The sequence below is a fragment of the Stegodyphus dumicola genome, chromosome 4 (genome assembly GCF_044657685.1).
Source record: "Stegodyphus dumicola isolate Sdum_Otavi_A_Nest chromosome 4, ASM4465768v1".
NCBI lineage: Eukaryota > Metazoa > Arthropoda > Arachnida > Araneae > Eresidae > Stegodyphus > Stegodyphus dumicola.
In genome coordinates this window covers 224,788,595-224,814,418 of record NC_140771.1, presented here as the reverse complement: position 1 = coordinate 224,814,418, position 25,824 = coordinate 224,788,595, and the positions used below count along the sequence as shown (strand labels likewise).

At 32.2% G+C, this 25,824-nt stretch overlaps 1 protein-coding gene across 2 annotated transcripts in view; it reads left to right on the top strand.

The window, feature by feature from the left end:
* The first annotated feature begins 5,827 nt into the window (after nucleotides 1–5,827).
* Nucleotides 5,828–25,824, top strand: part of rictor (rapamycin-insensitive companion of Tor) — a 143,887-nt gene continuing 123,890 nt past the window's right edge. Inside the window, exons 1-2 of one of the 2 annotated variants that reach the window (XM_035355016.2) lie at nucleotides 5,828–5,989; nucleotides 14,410–14,457. In XM_035355016.2, coding sequence (XP_035210907.1) covers nucleotides 5,932–5,989; nucleotides 14,410–14,457 — 106 coding nt within the window. In that variant the 5' untranslated portion in view covers nucleotides 5,828–5,931. The remainder of the gene's footprint in view (nucleotides 5,990–14,409; nucleotides 14,458–25,824) is intronic. The other variant, XM_035355017.2, reaches the window with a different exon arrangement.

The following is a 25,824-nucleotide window of genomic DNA, read 5'->3' as shown; positions in this document are numbered from 1 at the left end:
TTTTCCTATAGTTTTGATTCTTTTCGTGGAAATGATGATTTTTTTCTCTCTCGTGATATAAATATTATCTTCTTTATCTGTAATTTCGTTTAGAATAGAACCTTTTTTAAACAACTTACCAACCGGGATACCAGATTCAATTCCTTTCAGAAAAATTTTTACCTCTTTTGTGCCATTTTTAAAAGCTATTTTGACATTGTCAATAGCTATAGTGCCCGCGCTATAAAAGTTCCCATTTGTTTTCCTCTCTTTATTGCTGCCACTGTTCATGTCATTATCTGGTTTACGCCTAAGTTCACTAGGCATAATCTCAAACAATTCTTCTAGAAACAGATTACATTCGAATTAATTGAATTTCCAGTAGAAAATATATATAGATAAACTTCTCGCCAAAAAAAAAAAAAAAAACTTTTCCCTATCAAAAGCACTGAATTTCACAAACAGCGAATTCCGAACCCACTGGAGGATATGCTGCAACCATTTTACCTTTCCTAATAACTTTCGTCTTGCAGTTACATTGGCAACTTTCTCCCGGATAATGGTCCTCGTGAGGTCAACGAATGCCAATGCTCTTAGTACTCGTCGTAGGGTGTTACTGTTCTTGGGATATTCTGTTATGGCATATTGGAAATTTCTGTTTCCAGCTATGGATCCAGGAAGTAAAATTTCTGTTCTTACTGGTCCTGTGATATCGCTGTAAATTTGATGGACAGATTTAACTCCATCATTAATTCCGAAAACAGTTATGTTCTCAGAGAAGGAATGTAGTTCATTATTTTTGAAGTCCATGGAAAAATTATATTTCTGTAGAAAGTATGCAAGGGTCTGTAATAATTGCTACGTATGCCGTGTGCTGGCAGGCCGCACTTCCAAACGGGATATTTACTTTTAATATTCCATCGATGTCGATTTTATCCCAGACACAGTCTGGAAGTCAAAGCAGAATGACTTCCAGGTGAGTTCACTTTCCAATTGTTGAGTGAAATCTTTTCGGATGATAACATTGGATCTTTTATCGATGGTCACATTGCAAGGAACTCCATTATGTCCCATGACATAGAGTCCATTATTGCCTCCAGTCGTTACGAAATCTGAAGCACTTTAAAATATGGCTTTACATTATCTGGCAATCTCCAGCCCGTCAGACGGCCACTAATTAGTTTTCCTCCTTCTTGCTGAGAGTGGTCTTAACTTTCGTGCTCTTTCCTACGTGGCTTTCAGCACCGCAGTTTGAGCACTTTAAAACCCGTTTCTGTCACTCCTCTTGTGTATCAAGGCACTGACTTGTCTTGTTAAATCGTTTAGACAAGCCAGTCACTTAATCCACTGGCTCTTGAACTTGAGCAGTTCTAATTGAGTGTCGGTCTGTACGAGTTGCTGGGCTGCCTCGAATTTAATGGCATACCTAGATCGCTTTTGAAATCCTTGACATCCACCATTCACAGAGCGTTTTGTATTTCAGGATCACGGATGCCATTGATGAAGTACTGCAGTGGCAGGATTTCTTTTGTTAGGGCAGTCCAAAAAGGCCAGATGAAACAGCCTTTCAACACCTGTGCGAGTTACTGGAGGGTTTCTATAGGCTTCTGTTGGTGAAATTTTAACTGAAGCCTGCTAGAGTCTTTCAAACACTTTTCGCCAAATTGCAGCTTCATGTCTTCCCTGAAAAAAAAAAAATCCCCTTTCGTATCACAGTGTCATCATATAGCGCAGATCATTAATGTTGCCGAGCATTGGTAAATAATAGTAGAATTCAGTACCGGGCAATACGAAGGCCGAATACAGTCGTTAAGAAAGGAGTTATTAACAACATTTTAAATAATTGTTCATAATATATCTCAGTTATGACTAGCCTGTAGGTTAAGGTAAACAAAGTTTGTATGCTATTGACAGAATTTCCCAATTTATGTATATATTTAATCTTCTAAGACTTATCGTTATACGTAGTTTATTTAAAATAAATATCCTAAGAACCTTGAAATAACCGATGACCTATAACCAGGACATATTCCTAAACATTTGCGAAACATAGCGTAATGGGCAGCCCTCAAAAATACAAAATTAGATTCACCCTCAAAAGTACAAAAGCTGGTCACCAGTGTTATATCTTATTGAATTAGAGATATATGGAAAAAAAAGTTGGGCAGGTAAGATTTTAACTGATCTTACTGTAGTCTTTCAGACACTTCTAGCGAAAGAGCTACTCCAATGCAACCGGCACAGCTTCAAAGTCTAGCCTCTGATTTGGGGGAAGAGTTTGAAGGATATCCTCTAAATTTACCGTGCATTTAATGTCATGAAATATCGATACAGTTCTGTTATCGGGACTGGATTCGAAAACGTGTGTAAATAATGCATGTGTATAGAAATGTATATTTTAACGGATATATGTATACAAGGACGTATGTTCGTATGTGTGTTTTTACATACACACATATACGCACATGCATAGATACGTACATTTCTGATCCGACCCCTATAATAGAAAAGTACTGAAATATCTCTGAACATAAAAACATCTTAAAATCATTTTTATTGGTTGCTTTTGCTACACACAGAAAAGAAGATAAAAATCTTATATTCTCGTAAATTTTGCGCTGTTAAACATTTCTGTAGCAGAAGATAGAACGCTTTATTTATTGTTTTACAGCATTTTTTATTATATTTTTGACGTGCTCAGAATAACTCTTGCAATTCGTTTAGTTTTAATAGCAAAGTATGTAAAACACATTTAGCATCATTGCTGATTATAAGAAATATGTTTACAAAATTTCAAAATGCGCCAATATATAAATTCCCTTATATGTTGCGAAATTCTGAATAAAAATTCTAATTTTTTGCAGGTATGCCTAGAAATAAAACTACATAACTAACTTACACAACATAACAAACTCATAAAGCGGAAAAAAAATTTACAGGTTGTAATCCAAAAATGTTTTCGAAAAATTGATAAAATTTACTAAAAAATATGAATTCTTTTAATAAATCATAAAATATCTGCGCATTGTATTTGGATTGAACCTAAGTTTCGAAGTATGAAAGAAAGAATGAAGTGAGTTCAATTAAACGAAGAGATACTACTAAATACATACCAAATTCAATTGAGGAGCTAAAACTTTGAGCGCTGATTTTTCAAAAACTATTCATGTGATTTTTACAAAACTTGGTACTTTTGGCATAATTTGCGTCATAGAACCGAAACATGGAAAAAAATCAGTATGTCATTTCAGAAAAATTCCGGTTTTGTGTCGCAATAATTACGTTAATAATATATTTAAATCAAATACATATCCTACGTCGCACTTTCAAGACATGAAACATACAAATTTTGTTAATCAGCCCAGTAGAATGGGAGATATGGAACTGCCCTCCTTTTCTTTGCAGAGTATACATATAAGGCCTTCTGGAAAATTCTGTCTGATAATATTATTTTAAGTTTCAACATGCATGCAAGTACTTATTTGAGATATATAATGCTGTCTCTCTTTACACCTCAGTGAATATTCTAATATTTATAATTTTTTTGAAGATTATGTAAAACGGTGGATTTTTTAAGGGCAACCTTCTACCAGTACAATTAAGAATCTTTCCATAAACTTCTCAGTCTTATTATAAGAAATTTTGCAATTCAAAGTACATGCCTAAAATCAACGTTTAAAGAAATAAAAGTCATAAACCAGCTTTCTCAAATACATAACAAACATATAGCCTGTATCTGGTTGTAACGAAAGTAAAAAAAAAGCGAAAAAAAAAGTTCTAAATAAAATAAAATAAAAAAAATTATGAAAGCAGCACCTTAAGTGCGGGTAGTAATCACCACCCAAATCTATGGTTTTCTGCTAACATTTTGGTAGTTTTTTAAAGCCTTCGGCCCAGAGCCTTGAGTACAAAAACAGATCAACATCATTTCGGACGTCCTGTGCAGAACGGAAGATAGTACCAGTCCGATATAGCTGTAGGTGTGAAAAAAGATTGAAGTCCCATGGAGCGATGTCAGGGCTATGTGGTGGTTGTGGCAAAAGATCCCATTCGAGTCCGTACGGAGTCCAGCCAGTGAATTCAAACAAATGTTGTCTTGCATTATATTGATGGAACATTACCTTTCTGCGCCTGACGTCAGTCCGACATTTTCCCTTGAAAGCAGCGTCAAACGGACTAGCATCTCGCTATACTCCTTACTGACGAGGATTTTACCTTTTTCATAGATACTCTTTGTAGATAATACCACGGCAATCCCACAACATACAAAGCATGATCTTTTTGTTAGTCAAATTGCGCTTTAGGACGTTGCCAACGGGTTTACCGGGCACACAGACCAACCCCCTTTTCGGCGTGTTTTGTTGAAGAAAATTCACGTTTCATGACAACTGACGATTCGGTCCAGAATTTTGTCTTTATGTTGATATTGGAGCAGATTAGTGTAGGCCCGGACATGTCTGCCCTTATCTGCTCGGGTCAGCTCATGCTGCGATTGAACTTGTACGCCAAGTTTATGCGATGCATAGCGCGACTAATGGACATGGTACTAACGTCTAACTCCTTAGCAAAGCTATCGAATGCTTTCATAGTGATCTTCTTCCACAGCTTATCACAGGCGGTTCTCATCATCAACAGAGTGCTCTGCTTCTTGAATGTTATAGTCCTTGTTTTTGAGCTTTCGAAACTAAACCTTCATAGTACCATATGATAAAACAACTGATTGGAGGAGACCCGGGGTTCTTCCAGATCACTGGCTGGACTTGTGTCCTGACAGCTTCGGTTCCTTGGGTATATAATCAGTCTTCACATGGACTAGAACCATTTTTTATACGGTGGTAGGCGCGGGCTTGGCAGGGACTGTACTGGTACTGTCGTGTCCGTTGCCTTGAATGTGGGGACGCTCTCATGTAGATATTAAGGGCTGTGCGGGGGGAGTTGGGCTCCCCGCTCAGCCATCGGCGACGGATTGTGGCTATGAACATGAGAAGTCTCCGTGGGCTGATCGGGGGGTGTGGCGCCCCTCCGTACAGTCTCCGAGTTGTGGAGAGCTATTAACATGTTAAGCTCACAGTAGCAGCCAGGAAATGGATGCTCCACTCTTGGTGTTCATGTCTGGATTTTAACCAGGGTCGAACTACCAGTGTTGAGTGATTTTACCGTTCTTTCACCTGGTGGATTCTCCACGAACAGATACCTATTTTGAGGAAACTAATCCTACCTTGCTCTGTCAAAATCGAATAAGCAATAAGCATTCTTTGTTATAATAAACCAAATTTTTTTCCACCTGTCTAATAACATTCGTTGCAGATGCATATATTTTAATGTTATGTTTAAAATTTCAGCGATCTTGCGTTCTGTTCAAGATTACTAAATTTAATATTTCTAAAGCTTGTTTACAAAGTAGACAAAACTGCTTTTATCGTTCAGGGCCTGTTTTACACTCGAGTCTTACATACGACAAAAAACCATGAAAACGCCCATGAAGCGAACCTATGCGCTGTGATTCGAATCCGAGAAGACTACCAGTGTTCAGTTACTTTAGTGTTTTGCCTCTAGTGAGCCTTAAAGCTTCTCTATTAGCCTTGGGCTATATAGGAGCCTTAGGTGACCGTAGAAAATAGATTAAGAAACGTTACTGAAATAACCGATTTAATTTACTAACGTACTTTTATCACTCGATAATCAGTACATAAATTATGCATATAGTTTTCTGAAATGTTTCATATTATGGGCTTACATGAAATTTCAAATGTCTTAACTCTCGGTGATGTCGGGCAGACTAGGTACTCAAGTGTTTGCACCACTCGCAGATCGTCTTCATAATAGGCTTTTAAGAAACATTTATATACGTAGCAGGATATCTACAACTTATCTCAACTTAAACCATGCGATAGTAAATATTTTGAGAAATCAAATGTGTTGTGGGATGTGGGATACTTATAATTTAAAAATATGGCTGTTTCCCATGGTATACGGCAGCAAAATCGAGCTGGTGGACGTCTGCTTCGTAGTAAGTTCCAGTTACTATGAGTTGATTTTAAATGGAATCCGAGATTTTTGAATATAATTTAAATTTTAATATCTCTGAACCCAAATTTAAATTTTAATTTTTTATTTAAATAGTATTAAAGAATGAACATTACGTGATAATAAGGTATAATATTGCCCAAGTTTTATTTTTTTCCGGAATAGATTATAATTATTCTTATACATTTCTGTATATTGCATTTATTGACACTTGAGTGTTTTTCTGTCACTGTCAGACCTATGATTGTTTGTTCATTATTTTCAGATAAATCTATCTGATTATTTTATATAGCTTATCAAATTGCCGATACGGAATTATCTAGAAACACGACATTTCATTTTTCTCTCATATAACATGTATTAGATTTATAAAAATATGATTATGTTTGCTCAAGTAAATTTAATTACAATTCTCTATGCATCTGTACTTTGTATTTGCGTTTGAAGTGCAAAGTTTCTTCACTATTATCAATATATTTACAATTATTCTTTGTATATTGGATTTCGAAAATCTTCAAGATTTATGTTTAAGAGCTGTAGAAGTTACATGAAAACAGAAATCACTTTGTTTTTCTTTCAATTATTTCTTTGTTATCTCGATAATCATTATGAGCTGGTATATCTCTTTATGGTGGATTCTATTTATAATTTAGTGGCGAAAAGATCTGCTGTTTTCAAATATTGGAAATAACGAGTTGGTATAGTGTTGCTTTTATGTACTCGTAATTATAATGTATCTTTGTGCAAGTATTTATGCAGTATCTTACAAAATATAGAGAGTTCAGAACTTCCTTAGAAGTATTCTTTCCATTTGTATTCTGAGTGTTAAGTGATTTTAAGTGCTTAAAAATGAGCCCATATACTAAATTTGGTATGTTCTGTTATCGGGACCCTATATGCACATACATTTGTGCTTACATATAATTAATTATACATGCATACATAAACACATACATCCATCCATACATGCATACATATTTACATTTCTGGATCTGTTACTGATAACAGAACAGTTACCTAAAGTTTCATCTTAGTCATGACTTTTGTTTCAATGAAATCAAAATTTTTCTGTATGATATAAATTTGTAATTATTACCAAAGCATTAAGGGATAATTTTGTTCATTTCTTTTTCTTCTTGATTTTCTTCTTTTGAATTTTACTTTGTTCTAAAGTATCTGTATTGAAAATAAAAAACAGAGCAAATAAAATATTACATAATTCTTAATTTTCAATATCCTAAGTTATTAGATTGGTAAGTCATATTATCTTGTTTGTATTATCCATTTGAACTATCATCTTTATTTCACTACTTTAATGTATTATAGTGTAGAGTCATTAGGTTATTTTGAAGCAGGAGACATGAAAAATATGCAGTGCCATGTCAGGACGCGGAACCTGGAGCTCTCGAATACGTGTTGAATATGCTTCCAGTTACACCATCAACACATGCAGAAAGGAGAGAGAGAATACTTATGTACTCCCCCTTTTAAAGTGTCATTGGAGATGAGGATATGCAATTGCCAAATCCTGCAGATGATGAATTGTTGTCCGACGCTTTTAGTTTAAGCACCACTCGTAGAGTGATTAAGTTATTTTGAAGCACGAAACGAGACGTGAAGAAGGTACACTGCCCTCACCAGAACTTGAACTCTGGACCTCTCAAATATGTGTTGGGTAAGCTTCCAGTTACACCACGAAGGCATGTGGAGAGGAGAGAGAAAATACTTAACTGAATCAACTAGGAAACCACTGACATGTTTGTGTCTTTTTTTCGAGATATGCACTTTTTCATAGTAGCATAAAACAATGTAGAAATACAATAAAGAAACAAACACAGCACAGAGTCCAAAATCTGGATATGTAATAAATGAAATAATCTATTATCTGTACCTACTATAAAATTCCCTTTTTTTAAGAAATTTTCTTTTTCTCAGGCATTGCAGTAATGGAGAATATGCTCAAAAACAAGCATGTCCTAAGTTGATTTCTGGCTAAGTTAGCTGAGATATGTATTTTGCTGAAAAGCATCATTATCTGTGACAGTATTAAATGATTCTGTTTGTTGTTTTGCTTGCTGGCTGATGAACCACATTTTTATTTTAAGCCCTTGAGCAGTGTGTGTGTCTGGAGATTCAGCATTTTTCTGTTTTACTAGTCCTATATGCAGTAAATGAAACTCGGAGTGGAATAATGCTGTGTATACTGGCTTCAGTTTTTTACCATGGCAGTGAAGGGGGAAAGAATTAGATCTCACTTAATCTAAGTTCAGGTACCATTGTGAATTGCTCTATATTTTAACTTTTTGATTTCATCTAGATAATTATTTTGGTTAGCCTGTTATTACTGTTGTCAGATCAAAATTAAAGTTTTAATAAAAGATATTGTCTCTTTTTTACTTATTTTTAAAAAAACTTTACATCCATCGGTCAAAGGATATTGAGAAAATATTGCCTTTATTGTTCCAGTTGCATTTTAATTTCATGAGGTTATTATTCAAACAGTATAACTTTTTCTTGAAGGATTAAGATAGCCACTTGTTTATCTCTTGACATATCTCAAATAGTAAAAATCCATTTCAGAGGAAAGAAGTCAAACTAGACTAGTGGTGCCTGGCGGCAAGGAAACGTGTGTGTGTTGGGGAAAACATGCTGATGGGTTTTAGCAGAAAAGAACTGGAAAATTTTAAACATTTTAAAGAACATTTAAAAACATTAATTTCATTTAACATTTTAATTTAAAAAGCATTGTAATTTAAGGAAACATTTTAATTTCAAAGTATTATTCAAATTAAATATTGAAATAATGTAATTTTGTGATTCACCGATGTCAAAACATCATAAGTCATATGGTATAAAGGCTGATAGCAGCATTTTATACTATATTTGTTTTACTTGTATTCCATTTTTATACCATAAGAAAATGAATGAAATTTTAAGTTGCAGCATTTTGTGCATACCATATTTGTAAAGTAACACATAATAAAATTTTAAAATTAATAAAGTCACAACTTTATCCTAAGTTTCCAGTTGACAATCTTAAATCTGTTAATGCAGTCAAAAATCTTTAATCTGGACTCGTCGGGACTTCGGCGATTCCGAATTATCAGTTTTTCCGGATTATAGATAATTAATTTAAATCTCGTAAGATGGCATGTAGAAATTATAAAGTTAAAAATATGAAACCATAATTTATGAAATGAAGAGCAATTATGAACTAAAGGGTATCAAAATTTACAAAAAAAAAAAAAAAAAAAAAAAAAAAAAAAAAAAAAAAGCTTAATATTTATTTGTTTACTTTATTAAACATTTTCAACACGCCCATGCGTAAAGCATACATTAGGCATAGTCGAAATTAGAAAATTCCAACCAGAAAACTATTTGATGTGTATTCGTGATATTTATAATGACGAGGAATTTGATTTAAGTCGTATCAAAGACGGAGTACATCGAGACAAAATACTACATTTAGTAAGGAATTATAAACCAAATAAAATAAAAACATCTGCCCTGAAGATAAGGATAGTGCTGACAGATCAACTTCCAGTTCATTGCGTGCCCCCCCCCCCCCACAGAGCAGCGTGAAACTAATAAAAAGATTTCGGAATGGTTAGAGAAACAAAGGATATGCTTTTATCCATTTTTTGCAGCAATTCCACTTTTTGTTTGATGGACATCGAAACATGCTTTCGCTTTGTAGATCCTTTGGCAGCTCCAGAATCGGAAACTCTTTTTGACATAATCGAAAGTTCAAGCTTACTTTTATAAAATTGCTCTAACAGTCTGCAAAAAATAATAAGCTGGATCCAATTTGAAGATTAAGCAACAACGCAATCTGAAACATTAACTGAAATACATAATTAGATAACTTTAACCTAGCTTATACCGTCCGTTATACATTAAATGCACATGCGTAAACGTATTATGCGCATGCGTTGACACATGCGCAGAAAGTTTGTAGCTTTGAGGTCCGGATTATAGATCATTCCGGATTAAAGACTTTTGACTGTAGTAGTTAAAAATCTTGTAATTATTTCTGTAACTAAGTCTTACTTTCACTTAAATTTTACCTACGATATTACGATATGTTCATGATACCTAATTAAGGATTTTTCAAAATTTTTGTCCTTTGCCTCATGTGATAATTAAACTATTATTACAGCAATAATAAATGAGCAAAATCTGAAAAGATATTAATGATTCTTTGTTGTATATTTTATGATAAAATCATTTGTGTTTTTATGTCAGGAAAATTTAAATGTATATTATATAAATAGTGTGATATTTTTGTATATTTAATAATATACAGATTAGAATCTTTTAAAAATTGCACTTCTTAATATAACACTAGAAAGACAGGATTTTTTCCCTTTAATAAGTCCCTTTCATTAATTTTCCCCTTAAGTTGTTATTTAGTTAAGTTCTATTAAAATAAAAAATGTAATATATTTAATGCATTTTTTTAAAACGGTGATTCAATATTTTAAATCTAGAACTTTATTATCATGAAACATTAAATCAGAATACACTGAGATATAATATTTTATGACCCTATGTAATGAACTACAAAAAGACATGTCAAGTAAAAGTAAAATAATGGTAGCTCTGTTACATGTAACCAAAATGTAGAAAATGTAAACATGTTCATGAAACTATTCGTAAATAATGTAACCAAATGAGACTCAAACTTTACATTAATTTAAAATAAAGTATATGCACATTATGCAATGTTGGCCACTAAAGGAAATATTAATTCTACTTAGGGACAGTTAACTTTTCATTATTCATTAGTCAGTTTCTGATAAATTATATTTTCACTTTCATATACTACATTTGATGCAAATTATGCTTTTATGATAAACTGATCTTTTGCATTGTAGCATTTATATTTAGCTCTAGTATTTTTATTACATTTTTTAATTTGGCATTGCACAGAAAAATTTAATTTTGATTTCTGTTCACAAACTTATGGACTAGTGTGTGAAATATAATTGATTGTCATATGTTTTCATTAAAGATTTAGAAAGTTTCAGTTAAAAGGATCTCATGGGAAGTGTGTTTCCCATAATTTCTTTATACTATGTAATTCAAGTCTGCGTTGCAGCCAAATCTAAAATTAATACTGTACAGATATATGAAACAGAAATATTGGCTGTCTGCAATAAATAACTGTAATATATATGTAATGTTTTCAGTTATTCCATCACATCGTGGGCGAATGGTGAGGCTATTCCATTACACGTTCTGGCAGATGGTTGACGAAGGTGGGATGATTGAAGTACGGAAAAAAATGATGACTCAGGACTTTTTACTTTTAACAGCAAGCATATCTTTATTTTAATTTATAGCAGATGACATTTTCCAGATGAAGTTAATCAAATAACTTATTCAGTAATTGAACTATTAGATACGACTGACTTTAAACTTTAATACGTCATAACGTTCTAACAAAGAAAGAGGAGCATAGGGGAAGCGTTAGCAGGACGAAGGTGAGAAGGCATCTGTTTAGGAGAACTTATGACGTAGCATTTATATGAGGAGGTTATGTAATAGGCGTGAATGTTCTAGCAGGTACTGGGTTAGGGGACGATCCTGAATTGCAGAAAAGTAATTAAAGGTTGCTGGTTCGCAAAGAGCAAAGCCATCGTATTTTTTTTTTTTTTTATATTTTACATCTTAAGTTCTTTAAATACTCCGCAATCAAAATTCTTCTTCAATATGGATCTAATCACGCATCTACACTGCTCCGGCTTTTCCTTGTTGTGCTTTTATTATGACATATATATATCTAAAATTGAAATTGAAAAGCTAATAAGTATTGTGTTGTAAGACCTATTTGGTCTTAAAATTTTTTTGCGCAATATGCTGCAAAAATTATGAAATAATGAGAAGAAATATTGTTGTGAGCTCACCAAAAAGTTACCAGGAGCTGTGTCTCCAAGAAATAGTTCAACGCAGTATTTTTTAAAATAATAACATTGAAGGGTGAAAAAAAGCCTACGCGAAATAAAATGCAGAAAATAAGACTGTTAAAATCAATTGTTGTAAACGTGTAAAAACAAAAAAATACAGTAAAACCTATCGATGTGATAAGTGAAAAGTTAAAACATATAAAAAACTGAACGACGGAACAAGTTAAAACAAAATTAAAACATATGAAAAACATAAAATTACAAAAATTATAAAAATTACAAAGCGGAAAATGGTAAATTAGCCTAATTAGACTTCCAACCTGGCTTTTCAAGGGAAATTTCAGTTAAAAGTCGAACCAAGCTAACACCATTATGCGTTTCGCCGAAAAAGACAATTGAAGCTCTTGTGTGACGAAAATTTTTTAAAAATAATATGAATTGTCCCGAAAAAATCTTTTTGGAGCCTCAATTCTCTGTTCCAATTTCCCGACGCGTCCGCAAAAAATGACACATTAAGGTGTAATAAAATGTAAATGCAACTCCAAGCAAAGCAAAATTAAAATAAAAATAAAATAAAAAATAAATAGCGGTCTGCTATTAGTCAAACTATACAATAACATACGGGCTGGACCTGCAAGCTTAAAGAATAAAACTTTTATGAATATTATATAGTTCTGAAATTAAATTCAAAAGAAAACACTTATGAATATTATATTTCTGAAATTAAATTGAAATGAAAATAACCGCCGTGGGTTTTGCTAACACCAAGAAAAAATTAAAAAAAACACAAAGAAACAGAAAAAACAGACCTGTGGATATGCAGTCCTCCTGATCTCGAAGCAAATTTGAAAAGGGGTTGTAATCCCCTCTGTGTCTTTTAAAGCCATCCCTCTCATCGTGTGATGTAGGCGGGTGAAACTATGTCACTGCGTATCAGCCAATGCAATTAGATTGTCCTTTCGCGGGAACTCGTACCCCCCGCGGGTTAAAGAGGGGATGAGAGACTCGAAAAAACATGGAAAGAATCCAAAATGGCGTCAGTCAAGTTGTAGAAGAATAAAACTGTTTCAAAAATGTGAAAATGGCTAATTCAGCAAAGATTATTCAACATGGCCACAAAAGTAAGGGTAAAATGGAAAAAGTCATTTGTTAATAAAAGTCGTAATTCATCAAGCTAGAGGGCGATCGAGCTACAATGAAAAACGAAAAGGCCCGATTTGTTAATAAAAGTAGAATTGGCCATCAAAGTAATTTAAAACTATTAAAACAATAGTACTAAAGTATTGTGCCAAAATATTTTGGAGGAAAAAAATTATAGTGACAAGAATTAACTGTACATTTTTACATTAGATTTTCTGAATTGGCCATGCACTTTATACTGTCCCATTGGGCTTTAAGTATAAAATTTCATTATCTAACTCAAATTATCTAAAAATTGGTAAGGCTAATGCCAGCTTTTTTTAAGGTATTTTTAATTATTTTATGAGGAATTAGGTTATTTTTCAAAATAGTCACGAGGTAAAGTATTTCTTCTTGAAGGTGTTCTGTTGTATTGCATTTTCTTTTTATTCTAAGTAGCTGTGAATAAATTGTGTTTAGGGTGATCCTTTTGGAAATATTTGAATTCCAGTTGGTTAACTTTAGTGTAGAAAATTGAATTCTCTTCTCTTGTCATAAATTTTTATAAAATTGTAATCAATAATATTTAAGTCAAGGTAGACTACATTATTTTGCATCGTATTTGTATGACATTCTGTGATGTCAGGCTCCTTTGAGTTTTCTTTCATTTTTATTTACTCTTTGCATGCTTAGCAATTTGAGACCATAAAAAAAAAAAAAAAAAAAAAAAAAAAAAAAGCTCATTTATGTCATAAAACATCACTTCAGAATCATTGTCAGCTATTTCCAGTTCCTGCAGAACAAAATTATCATCTTGCTCGTATATTTAATCTTCAGATTTATTTTTCTCTAATCCCACCAAAAGTGCTCAATTTATCAGCCACGTTATTTTATATGTTTGAGAATATTGAAAAAGTGTTTTTTTCCATTTGATATATCCCTATCCTTGTCATTGACAGAGCAAGGGATTATTTTCAAGGTCATTTCCTTTCAAGAAAAAAAAAATTAGCTGCTAAAAACTGGAAAGAAGAAATACATAAGTACTTGTTTACTCAGTACCATTTTTTATGAGTTCCTTTGAAACATTTTTGATTATTTTCCGTAATGGCGTCAAAGTGTCGGCTCTAGACTGAATGGGTATACAGCACATTTTTGTTCCTTTTCATAAGTGAATAGAGTTTTGTAAAAGTTCATGTAAAGGTAGGAAAAATCATAAAACTTCAGCCACCTGAGCCCACAAATAAATAAATTTAAAAGTAAATAAGAAACCCTTAAAATGACTGTAGTTATCTTTATAGCGTTAATATTAGCTTTTAAGAATTACAATATTTTAATGTTTGTAATATAAGTAACTTTACTTCTTTGTCTATTTTAGAAAGAAGGGATAGTGAAGAAGAAAATGTTTTCTTAGATTTTAACAGAGGTCAGTAAATTTTAGCATTATAAGTATAGTAAACGCTATAATTATTTATATGTAAAATAATCTGCATGCTGAAAATTTTAATTAAATAATTTTTATATTTCATTTATTTATTATAACTATCAATTTTAATTATAGATCAAAGTACCTATAATTAGTAACATAATATTATATTTTCACTTTTGTTTAATATCTCACATATGGAGTATATGTATATTTCAATCATGCTTAAAGGAAGGATTATCAGTTTTTATATTATAAAATTTATATAATGTTAATAATATTGCTAAGCAAAATAATTTAAGAAAAATATTGGCACCAATGCATTATCCGTTAACCATGAAACTGTCCTAAAGCAGCATGATTTAACACCAGGTTTGGATAAATGTGACATAACAACTTCTTTTCCTAAATCCTTGTAAGATTTCCAGCCATCGGAAAAAATAGTTTTACAAGGCTCAATCCACTCTTTAATACGCTGCATCAGCGTTTCCTTACTTCTATCATGCACAGCCACTAAAAATAATCTCCCAGACCCTCTTGCAACCACGTCTATTATTGGAATATAGGCCATTTCATAACACGCATGACACGAACCAACAAGCAATTAAACCACTCCAACAAAAGAGTTTTCTACGTCAAAAGAGTTGCCTTACAACACGCAATTGCGCCAAAAACCCGCGCAGAACACATATCGCCACATTTGGCGATCTTAGGGCGCATATAAGAGTAGAGCCAAAATTAGGTATAAAATAAAGGAATCATAAGAAATTCATATAATAATTTTGGAAAATACAGATAATAAGCACCAAATCAGGAAGACTTAATATTCAAAAGTGTAATGAAATTAAACTCAATATAAATATAATAAAGATTATGTTTTCATGTTAAAAGTATTAGCTGAAAGTTGCTAAAGTTTTAAATAATTTTGATATTTATTTCAGCTTGTTTTTCATTTAATAAAAGTAAATCTGCATTTTATTCTGATGATTAGTAAAGATTTAATATAGAATCAGAGTGTTCCTATGATCCCATATAACAAATGTTTTCTGTCAAAAGGATTAAAATATTATGTAAAGAATGGTAAATATGAAAACACCATACTCCTCTTCTAATCTTAGACATTTGCTAACCTCAAGTATTAATTTAGAAGTCAAACAACAAAAATCAATGTTATATTTTCAAATTTTCACAGGACTAGTTTCGATGATTTTACTGAACCATCATCCTCAGCTGCAAAAACTTCATTTTGCCCTTTTTGCAGCTGAGGATGATGGTTCGGTAAAACTATTGAAACTGATTCTGTGAAAATTTGAAAATATAACACTGATTTTTGTCGTTTGACTTCTAAATTAATATTTGTTCGGCATGTTATTGTATCTTAACCTCAAGTATGTTTCTACAGATCTTTAATATGAAAATTTTAATGCTTGATTATTTTATTCCCTGTTATCTAAGATTAGTATAAAAAGTGCTGCTTTTAATGAAATGATGATGAGTCCTCAACTATTTATTGAACTGCAGTTTATTTTTGCAAAGAAAAAGTTTTATAGTGTGAAGAAGGCTTTATTGTAAATATGATTTCAATGTACTATTTATTACCAATTTTTTTTTTTTTTTTTGTAATGATCAAGATTTTCTATACTTTTCAACATTTTCTTTTATAAGGTAATTTTTTAATGCGTAATTAAATATGATCAACTTTTCTCACACAGTTTTCTACAAAGACAACCTGTTAAAGTAATTATTGTATTGTCCTTTTCCATAATGACTTATTTACATTTTTACTATCAGAATAAGTTATGAAATGATAGTTAATATTGGATAGGATGTGTATTTTTGTTAAAATAGTGGCTATCTTTTGCATAATGCATAGTTATTCAAAAGTTAGCCAATTCACTATATTAATTTATTTATTTATAGTGGATATCTTGCATAATGCATTCCCTGTTTTTTTTTTTTTTTTTTTATCATATCACAGGAACTTTTGATGTACAGTTTTTAGCCCTTATTAAAGAAAATTACTAAGTAATATTTTGTAGGAATAAATTAAATTTATTGAATTAATGAAACATAAATTGTGTAAATTCTATTCATCAGCTATGTGATTTTTAACATAATCTGTCGTATTACATTTTATGTAATCTAAATTGTCTGAATATACTGTAGACATTTGTAGAACTTTTTTTATGAAGTTTCAAACAATACTTAATCAGTTAATATTTGAGTTTAATTTTGTTGTATTTAAAAGTACTGTGATAAGTAAAAGCCTTCCTTCCCTATTAAGGATGCAAGAAAGTTACAAAATAAAATTAGCAGAATAACATAAAATTTGTTGTATCTAATTGAATATTAATATATCAGGCCTTAATGAAAGTTTCCTGCCACCACAAATATCATCTGTGCAAACAGTTTGTATTGACATATTTAATCCTATTTTGTCAAATAATTTTTAGCATTTGAAAGAAAGAGACTTGCTTTAGAACATTATGCTGTGAAATTTGTAAAAAAAAAAAAAAAAAAAAAAAAAAAGTACTGTTTTCATTAAGTAAAAGGTGTCTGAAATGAAACTATCATGTTACCAGATTAGAACTATCATTTACTTCTAGTTCTGTTGTAAAAAGTCAGCTAAATAATGTGTACAACTTTAGGTACTAATGTAGTATCATATGATACTTTGAAGGTTTGGGTTCGAAAGTTAAAAAACAAGGGCTATGAAATTCAAAAAGAGAGTGCTGTGGCCGGCCTACTGATGTTGATGAGGCCTGTCTGCAAGAACTTCTGGAATAAGATCAGTATACAACCACTCGAGAGCTTGCTAAGTAGTTAGACTTTAATGCCATGTCCATAAGTCATGCCATGCATCGCATAAACTTGATGTACAAGTTTAGTTGCTGGGTGCCTCATGAGCTGACTCAAGCAGATAAGGACAGATGTGTTTGGGCCTGCCCGAATATCAACGCAAGGACCAAATTCTGGACTGGATTGTCACTTATGAAGAAAAGTAGATTTACTTCAATAACATAAGCCGGAAAGGGAATTTGTCTGCACTCGATGAACCAGTTGGCAGCGTCACAAAGTGCAATTTCAATAACAAAAAGATCATGCTTTATATCTAGTGGTATTGCCATGGTATTATTCACAAAGAGTATCTGGGAAAAGGTAAAACCATCGACAGTAAGATGTACAGCGAGATGCTAGTCCATGTTGATGCTGCTATCATAGAAAAACTTCAAACCGAGTTCCGGCGCAAAAAGCATAGGTTCCATTAAGATAATACAAGACCGCATGTGTCTGTATTCACCGGCTGGACGAACTCGAATGGAATCTTTTGCTATACCTGTCATATATCCCTGACACCGCTCTTTCGGACATCTACCTTTTTTCACACCTGCAGCTACATCTTACTGGTGCTATCTTCCATTTTGCCTGAAATGAGGTTGATCTGTTTTTAGATTCGCAGCCACTAAGTTTCCTGGCCAAAGGATTTGAAAAACTACCAAAAAAGTATGCAGAAAATCATATATTTTATGTGATGATTACTACTTGCACTAAAGGTACTGCTTTCATGTTTTCTTTTCTAACTTTATTGAGAATGTCTTTTGGTGGAAAACTTTAGTCACAACCAAATTTTTATATCAGAATCACATTATGAATAATTCAGTTACTCAAATCATGCATAATAAAGTAAATTTAAGTCTCTGTGAAGTTCTTTTCAAATAGCATTGTTGTGCAAACTACGAACCTCTTGGAAACTCCTAATTTTTCCTAGTTCAAGGTCGACAGTTGTCTTAATAGAAATACGGTTATTCATTTTAGATGATTGTTCCGGTAAATTTTAGACCCTTTAATTTTATAAAATATTTTTTGATTTGAGAGAATTTGAAATTCATTTCTAACGTAAATACAGCATTAAAAAAATCACTATGGTTAAATGTGAAGAATAATTTTAGCAAATTGAAATATTTGTTATAAATACAGTCAAAAGTCGTTAATTCGGACACCCATAATCCGGACCTCAAAACTACAAACTTTCTGCGCATGCGTCGTTTTGACCTATACGGCTGACCTATACGCTTAAGACCTTTACGGCTGCGAATTTGCGTATGCAAAATACGTTTACGAATGCGCGTTTAATGTATAACGGACAGTATAAGCCAAGCTAAAATTATCTTATTATCTATTTCAGTTAATGTTGCAGATTGCATTGTTCCTTAATCTTCGAATTGGATCCGGCTTATTATTTTTTGCAGACTGTTAGAGCAATTTTATAAAAGTAAGCTCGAACTTTCGATTATGTCAAATAGAATTTCCGATATATATTTACTAATACGTAAAGGATCTACAAAGCGAAAGTAATGTTCGGAGTCCATTTGACAAAAAGTGGAATGGCTGCAAAAAGTGGATAAAGGCATATCCTTTGTTTATCTAAACTTTAACGTTTGTTTATCTAAACTTTGTTTATCTTTAACGCCATGGTGCGCAATGAATTGGAAGTTGATCTGTCAGCACTATCCTTATCTTCAGGGCAGATGTTTTTATTTTATTTGGCTTATAATTGCTTACTAAATGTAGTATTTCATCTCGATGTACTCCGTCTTTGATATTATTTAACTCAAATGCCTCGTCATTATAATTCGCTTCCGATAGTGAAGAAAGTAACAGAAGTTATTGAAAACGAAAAAATTTCACTTGACAAATTTGTTGGTATTCTCGACACAGCAATTATAGGACTTGAACAGCGGAACTTTGTAACTGAACAAGAAATTATGTCTGTTTATATGTATATTTTTTTAACATTGCCTTTTTCCCTTTAGTCAATAACATTAGTCAATAAACATTTTTAAAGAAAGAATATGCATTTGTTTTGTTTTCATTTGGTGCCAGGATAGAAAGCAGAGACTTTCCTTGCATTCTGGTGCAGCTGTTATTCAGTCATAACATCGGCACCAGCAATCCACTCGGCAGACGCAATAGTAAATGAAGGTAGTCCAAACAGGTTTTCACCATACTGGCTTCCAGGAAATACTGTTTTGTAATGAAACTACTTTCCCCTCTTTGCTCCTTGGAGCATTTGCATATTTCAAGCTTTCTCTTTTCATTCATAATATCATTTGGAATTTGTAATATTTAGCAAGTAGCGTGCTTGAAATGGGAAAATACAGCAGCTTTTAAACTGAAATCGTAGAATTTGCGCAGGAAAATGGAAAAAAAGCAGCAGCAAGAGTATATAAAGTGGACAGAAAGTGTGTGCACAATGTGATCAGCTGGCGACAACGAATAAAACGAGTTGTGCGTTTTGTGGTTCAAAATGTAAGTTTCCAAACTTAGAAAAAAAAGTAGTTGCTTATGTTTGTGATATACATGCTCAAGGGTACACAGTAACATGAGAAATGTGTCAAATAAAAGCGCTTGCTGCGGCACGAGATGAAGACATGCCTACATTGCAATTCAAGGCGAGTGAAGGCTGTTTGCGGCGAATGATGAAATGAAATAGATTTTCATACAGTGCATCAGAACAGATTTAAAAAAAATAATGTGTGCAAGATATTAAAAAACCAACGTTTATTTAATTTGTGTAAAAAGTAAATATTAAAATTGCAAGTGTAGGTTAATTTGTGCTCCTGTGCGAACTAATATGCGCCAAGTGTTGATAACGCAAACGGGGTAATTTATATTATATATGTGGATGGAAGAAAGTGAGTTTGTAAATTTTAGGTAGCTATTAGACAATTTTAAATTTGATACTTTTATTACTTATGCCATTTTCTTCCACTTAGAACTTAACATGGTTGTTTGAAATGAAATTTACACCCAAAATTACTCACGAGAAAAAGCGCAAAATTTGAACGACCTGTTTAATGTCCGCACCTGCATTTTAGTGATGTAATTTCAGTAAAAAAAGTGTGGACATTATGTGAGTGTATATGGTATGTGTGCATATATATTTCCTGTATGCATGTATATATGCACATAAGTATGCATACACACACATTTCTGTACCCAGTCCTGATTACAGAAGAGTACTTCACTTTCTGTGTAATTTTTCAAATTTAACCTTGTGACGCTAAAATTCGAGTCGCAGCAATAAAATTTTATTGTAGGGAATCTAAGAAAAAGATACATATACAACACAAAATGTTTTATGTAGTACCATAATCATATTTTCCACCTGAAAATGTAAAATAAAATATATAGATTACTCAAAAAATAGCAGAAGATTAAAATTTTGGTACTGAATATTAAAATATGTTAATTTATAAATCTGTGCTATTGAAAACAAAGTAAACATGCTAAATAAAGGTTTTCTTATATTTTAGTTAGTATGTATTTTGATTATTAATTCTGATTTTTGAATACATGTACAATCACTGGATATGCATCATTTTTAAATTATGGGAAATAGTTACATTTCTTAATTAGATAAAGTTATGAATTAGAAATTGAAGACAGGGAATAGTGTTTCTGCTTTTGTTTTTAACTTTCTGATTTTTGTCCATTTAAGATGAAATTTTCAAAGTGCTGTTGTGCTTTAGAAATACATCTGTTACAGTCTTTTTAAATAAAGATTCCAACCATATTCTCTTTTTCACAGCTGCTAATATTTTTTTAAATAAGCCACCATTGAGTGTAATACATTATCTGTCCATTTTATCTTTTATCGATTGTGTGGTCGCTTGTTTTAGAAATATATTAGAACAGTTTGGGTTATCTGTGCTGAAAGTATGATATAATAAAATCTTTTACTTTTGCCAGAATATTTTCTTCTTTTCTTTTATTATGACAAACATTCTGAATCAAAAGAGATAAGCTTTTATTTTCCCCAAGAGTTTTTTTCTTCTTTATTTTCCCTGTGTGATTATACAGTCTGTCAACATAAGCTTAAGGATATCTAGATGTGATGAAATATAATTCTAGATGAAAAACAGTCATTAAAATATAAGATCACATTACCAAAAGTAAAATAGAAAATTTGAAATAAATACATTCAATTACAATTTTTTTAACGGATTTTATCTAGAATAGCCAGTGCATAATTAAAAGAAATATTTTTTTATAACTAGATTTTTTTAATCATTAACTTTGTATTTGTTTATTGTTGTATTCCTTTTGATGCAACTTCATTTATTTATTTTTAAACTCTTGTACTTGGAATGCAAGTACAAGAAATTATATTATTATGTATATCTATTTTCACATTAAATAAACTGTTTCCATTTTTTGGAAGCTAAAACTGATTAAAATAAGTTTAAAAGCTTCTAATTCACTTGAGATGAGAAATGCATTTATTTACCGAAGTCATTTATTTCTACCCCCAAAGGATTAATTTTATATAATAAAATTAAATGTAAACATATTTCCCTATTGAATGTTGCATTTCAAATCACATAAAAGTCTTAATCTTAGTCAACAAATGAAATTGTCCTTTCTGTAAAGATATAAATTTTTTAAAAATCAGCAGTAATTCATCTGTCTGTGAATATAATGGTATTAATAGTTACCTGTTTTTAAAAACATTTTATTTTGGTTTTAGTAGATTCCATATATGGGTGGTTATGAAAAAAACCTCCCAAATATATAAACCTCTCTGTAGCCCTAACTGCTCAACCAATCAAAATGAAATTTCAGGTGTTGTTATTTGAAGGTATACACTCGAGACTGTGATGATTTAAAACAATAGAGCTCTCATGTTTACAGTTGCAATGAAAAAATTTCAAAATTTTAAAATTGCAGTGCCCACATTTTCCTGCACAAATTGATCAGCGCATTGAAAAACCATGAATGGTGTTGGAACGATATATGTATAATAAAAATTCCTGGCATAAAACATTTGCAAAGAAGTGCATTGTAAAGTGCCAGTGGCAACATAAGAGAGGAGAGGGAAAAGAAATTTTATGGCAGTTACAAGTGTTCAATGTGTACTTTCAATATAGAATCATCTCTCGAAACTTTGCAGTTTCATGGCCACTACGATCTCCTGACCTAATTCCGATGGATTTCTGTTTATGGGATTATATGAAATTTAAAGTGTGCGCATCAAATCCATTTTGAAATTTGTCAGAATTGAAAGATGCAATAACGTGAGAAGTTATACAGATTCCTCCTGCGATATTATGCTCATTATTGTTGTCAAACAATGTCCCGCATGCAATGCATTATTGTTTGTGAAGGTGGGCATGTTTAAAGCTATAACAGCAACTGAAAAGTCAAAAGAGATTGGAATTTAATAATAATGTGTTTAGGAGAACAGTGATACAACTGTAAAATTGAGGTAGTATATTAATCTGTGAACAATACTATTTAAAGTAATCAAATTAAGCTAACAGTTAGCTTTGTTCCTATTTCCAGCTATTTTTTTCATAATGCTTAACTCGTAATTTTCTTGTATTTTCTGAAAAATGAGTTAAATGCTATTATTTCTTACTGAACACTAGTATATAAGTATGGGTGTATTTGATATATATTTGCATATGATTTCCAAGAATTTTGAGATGAGACTTAATATTGTGATTATTAGAATAGAAGAGAAGCTAAATGCTATTATTTCTTACTGAACAATAGTATATAAGTATGGGTGTATTTGATATATATTTGCATATGATTTCCAAGAATTTTGAGATGAGACTTAATATTGTGATTATTAGAATAGAAGAGAAGCACACCAATGTGACAATCAAAATCGCAATAACAACCTTGTATTTAGTGTACATATATTAAAACACTCAATCAATTTCGAGGGCAGCTAAAGATCTCTCCTCATCAGGAGAACAAAATTATTAGAAAGGGGAAAAAAGAAGAAAAATAAAGCATCAGCAAAGGAGTCGCAGAAACACGTGGTCGTTATCAGCAATGCACGTGGTCTTAACCGGATTTTGAATCAGAGTTACACTGACCACTTACTTTTACTGAGCCAGGCTATCTGATCAAACAAATTGCTAAAATGCTAAACAAATTGCTAAAACAAATTGCAACAATTTGCTAAAATGCAAAGAAAATCAGCGAAGTAAAAAAACAGGGAGCATAGGGCAACTGCACCTTCACGCACCAAGTCTGAACCGCGAGTAAAGGGAAAGCATTTCATTCCATTCCATTTACTGCTGTTATACTGGGCCTAGCTTGTGTAAATTTGCAGGCTTTTTGCCAGTTGTCTGTAAATATGGCATCCTGGAGGTAAAAATATCAGTGAAGGTGGCACTTTGCCACTGCAGAGTTTTTAATCGTGGGGTGGTGTAACATGCAATTCAAATACAAGTTGAGTATGCAAACATAAAGAAATTACTAAACATAAATTTAAACAGCAAAAACATAGTTCTTCAAATGAAAGTACCGTTTAATGAGTCTTGATTAAATGTTAGATATACAGTATTTACAATATTCACAGAGAGAAAATAGTCCAATGTCCATGGTATGTGATGGCCGAGGTAAAGGGAAAGCAACCTCTATAATGGCTTTTTATACCCTCCTGCAAGTACCATGCGCAAGGAGGGAATGCCATCTATCGGCAAAAATAATAACCAAGAATTATGTTAATAGAATTTTAAAAGCATTAGGAAGGACTAGATTAGACTTAAAATCATTCACCAAACATGCTAAATCTTTGTGAATATGAAAAGCCTCAAGAAAGTCCAATTCACCAATGGAAAGAAGCCTTTTGAATAAATTTTGCAGATCCAAAGTCAAAATTATGATTAAATTTCCAACTATGATATGCTATCGAAGACTTGTTAATTTTGCCTTTTCGAACATAAGATTCATGCTCCTTGATATAACACTTTAACGCCCTTTTTTGTTTGGCCAATATATCTCAAGCCACATTGACATGGTATACTATAAATTCCCAAGAATTAAAGTCAGAAACGCAATCTTTGAGAGTCAAACCGTGAATTTTATTGATAGAGGAGAAACTGACTTGAAAATTGAATTTCTGGAGAATCCGTACAATTTTATAACTAACAGAAGAATAAAATGAAAGCACGACAAGTCATTAAAATTATTTCTAACAGTGGAATGTCTTCTTTGATGGAAATCTGAAAATTTTTTAATGGCTTTATCAATGATCACGTTAGAAAAATCCTCGGTCAATAGCAACTGCTTTCAAATAATTAAGTTCATTGTTAAGCAAAGATTCTGAGGAACAAATTTTGAGCACACGAAATACATGATAGTAAAAAGAAGCCATTTTTTGCTTAACAGGGTGGCATGACTTAGTGTGGGGTGGTAAACAAACTGCAAAGGGTTTATGGCACATGGTAATGCTAAAATCAATTTCATTGCAGATTATAAGAATAATAGCATATCATATTTGGAAATTTAATCATAATTTTGACTTTGGATCTACAAAAATTATCCAAAAGGCTTCTTCCGTTGGTGAATTGGATTTTCTTGAGGTGTTTCATATTCACAAAGATTTAGCATGTTTGGTGAATGATTTTAAGTCCAATCCAGTCCTTCCTAATGCTTTTAAAATTCTATTAACATAATTCTTAGTTATTATTTTTGCTGATAGATGGTGTTGCCTCCTCGCACATGGTACTACCAGATATTATAACAAGCTGTTATAGAGGTGGCTTTTCCTGTATTCGAGGTTCAGACTTGGTGTGTGAAGGTGTAGTTGCCCCTCGCTCCCCATTTTTTGACTTCGCTGATTTTTTTTGTGTTTTAGTCTATGTGTTATATGTTTGATCAGATAGCCTGGCTCAGTAAAAGTAGGTGGCCAGTGTAACTCTGATTAAAAATCCGGTTATGATCACATGCAGTGCTGATAAAGACCACGTGTTTCTGACACTCCTTTGCCGATGCTTAATTTTTCTTCTTTTTTCTCCTTTCTAGTAATTTCGTTCTCCTGATGAGGAGGGACCTTTAGCTGCCCTTGAAGTCGATTGAGTGTTTTTATATATATACGCGAAATACAAGGTTGTAATTGCGATTTTGATTGTCACATTGGCGTGTTTCTCTTCTGTTGTAAGTGTAAATCTAATCCTTGTATTCAGATTCCAGTTTAAAGCAATTTTGAACTGAACAGTTATGATTAAACCGTTGTGATAGAACATAAAATCATACATCTGTTAAAACATTTGTGTACACTGTTCATGAACTGTTAAAATAGCAAAGCCTAATAACATATCATAAGGAAGGAAATTTGCTGTGATGTCATTTCATTGTAAATTAACACCACGTGGAGACTTGTTAATATAATCTAATAAAGATTTCTTCTAAGTGAGGTTTGCAATAAGTATTTTCTTCAAGTGTTAATCCTTTTTATTTTGCAAAAACACGAAATTCGTTTACCAAAGCAATAAATATCTCTTATATTCTCATAGAAAGAGATGTTTTTACCTGACTGTCGACTAATGGATAAAATGAAAAAGA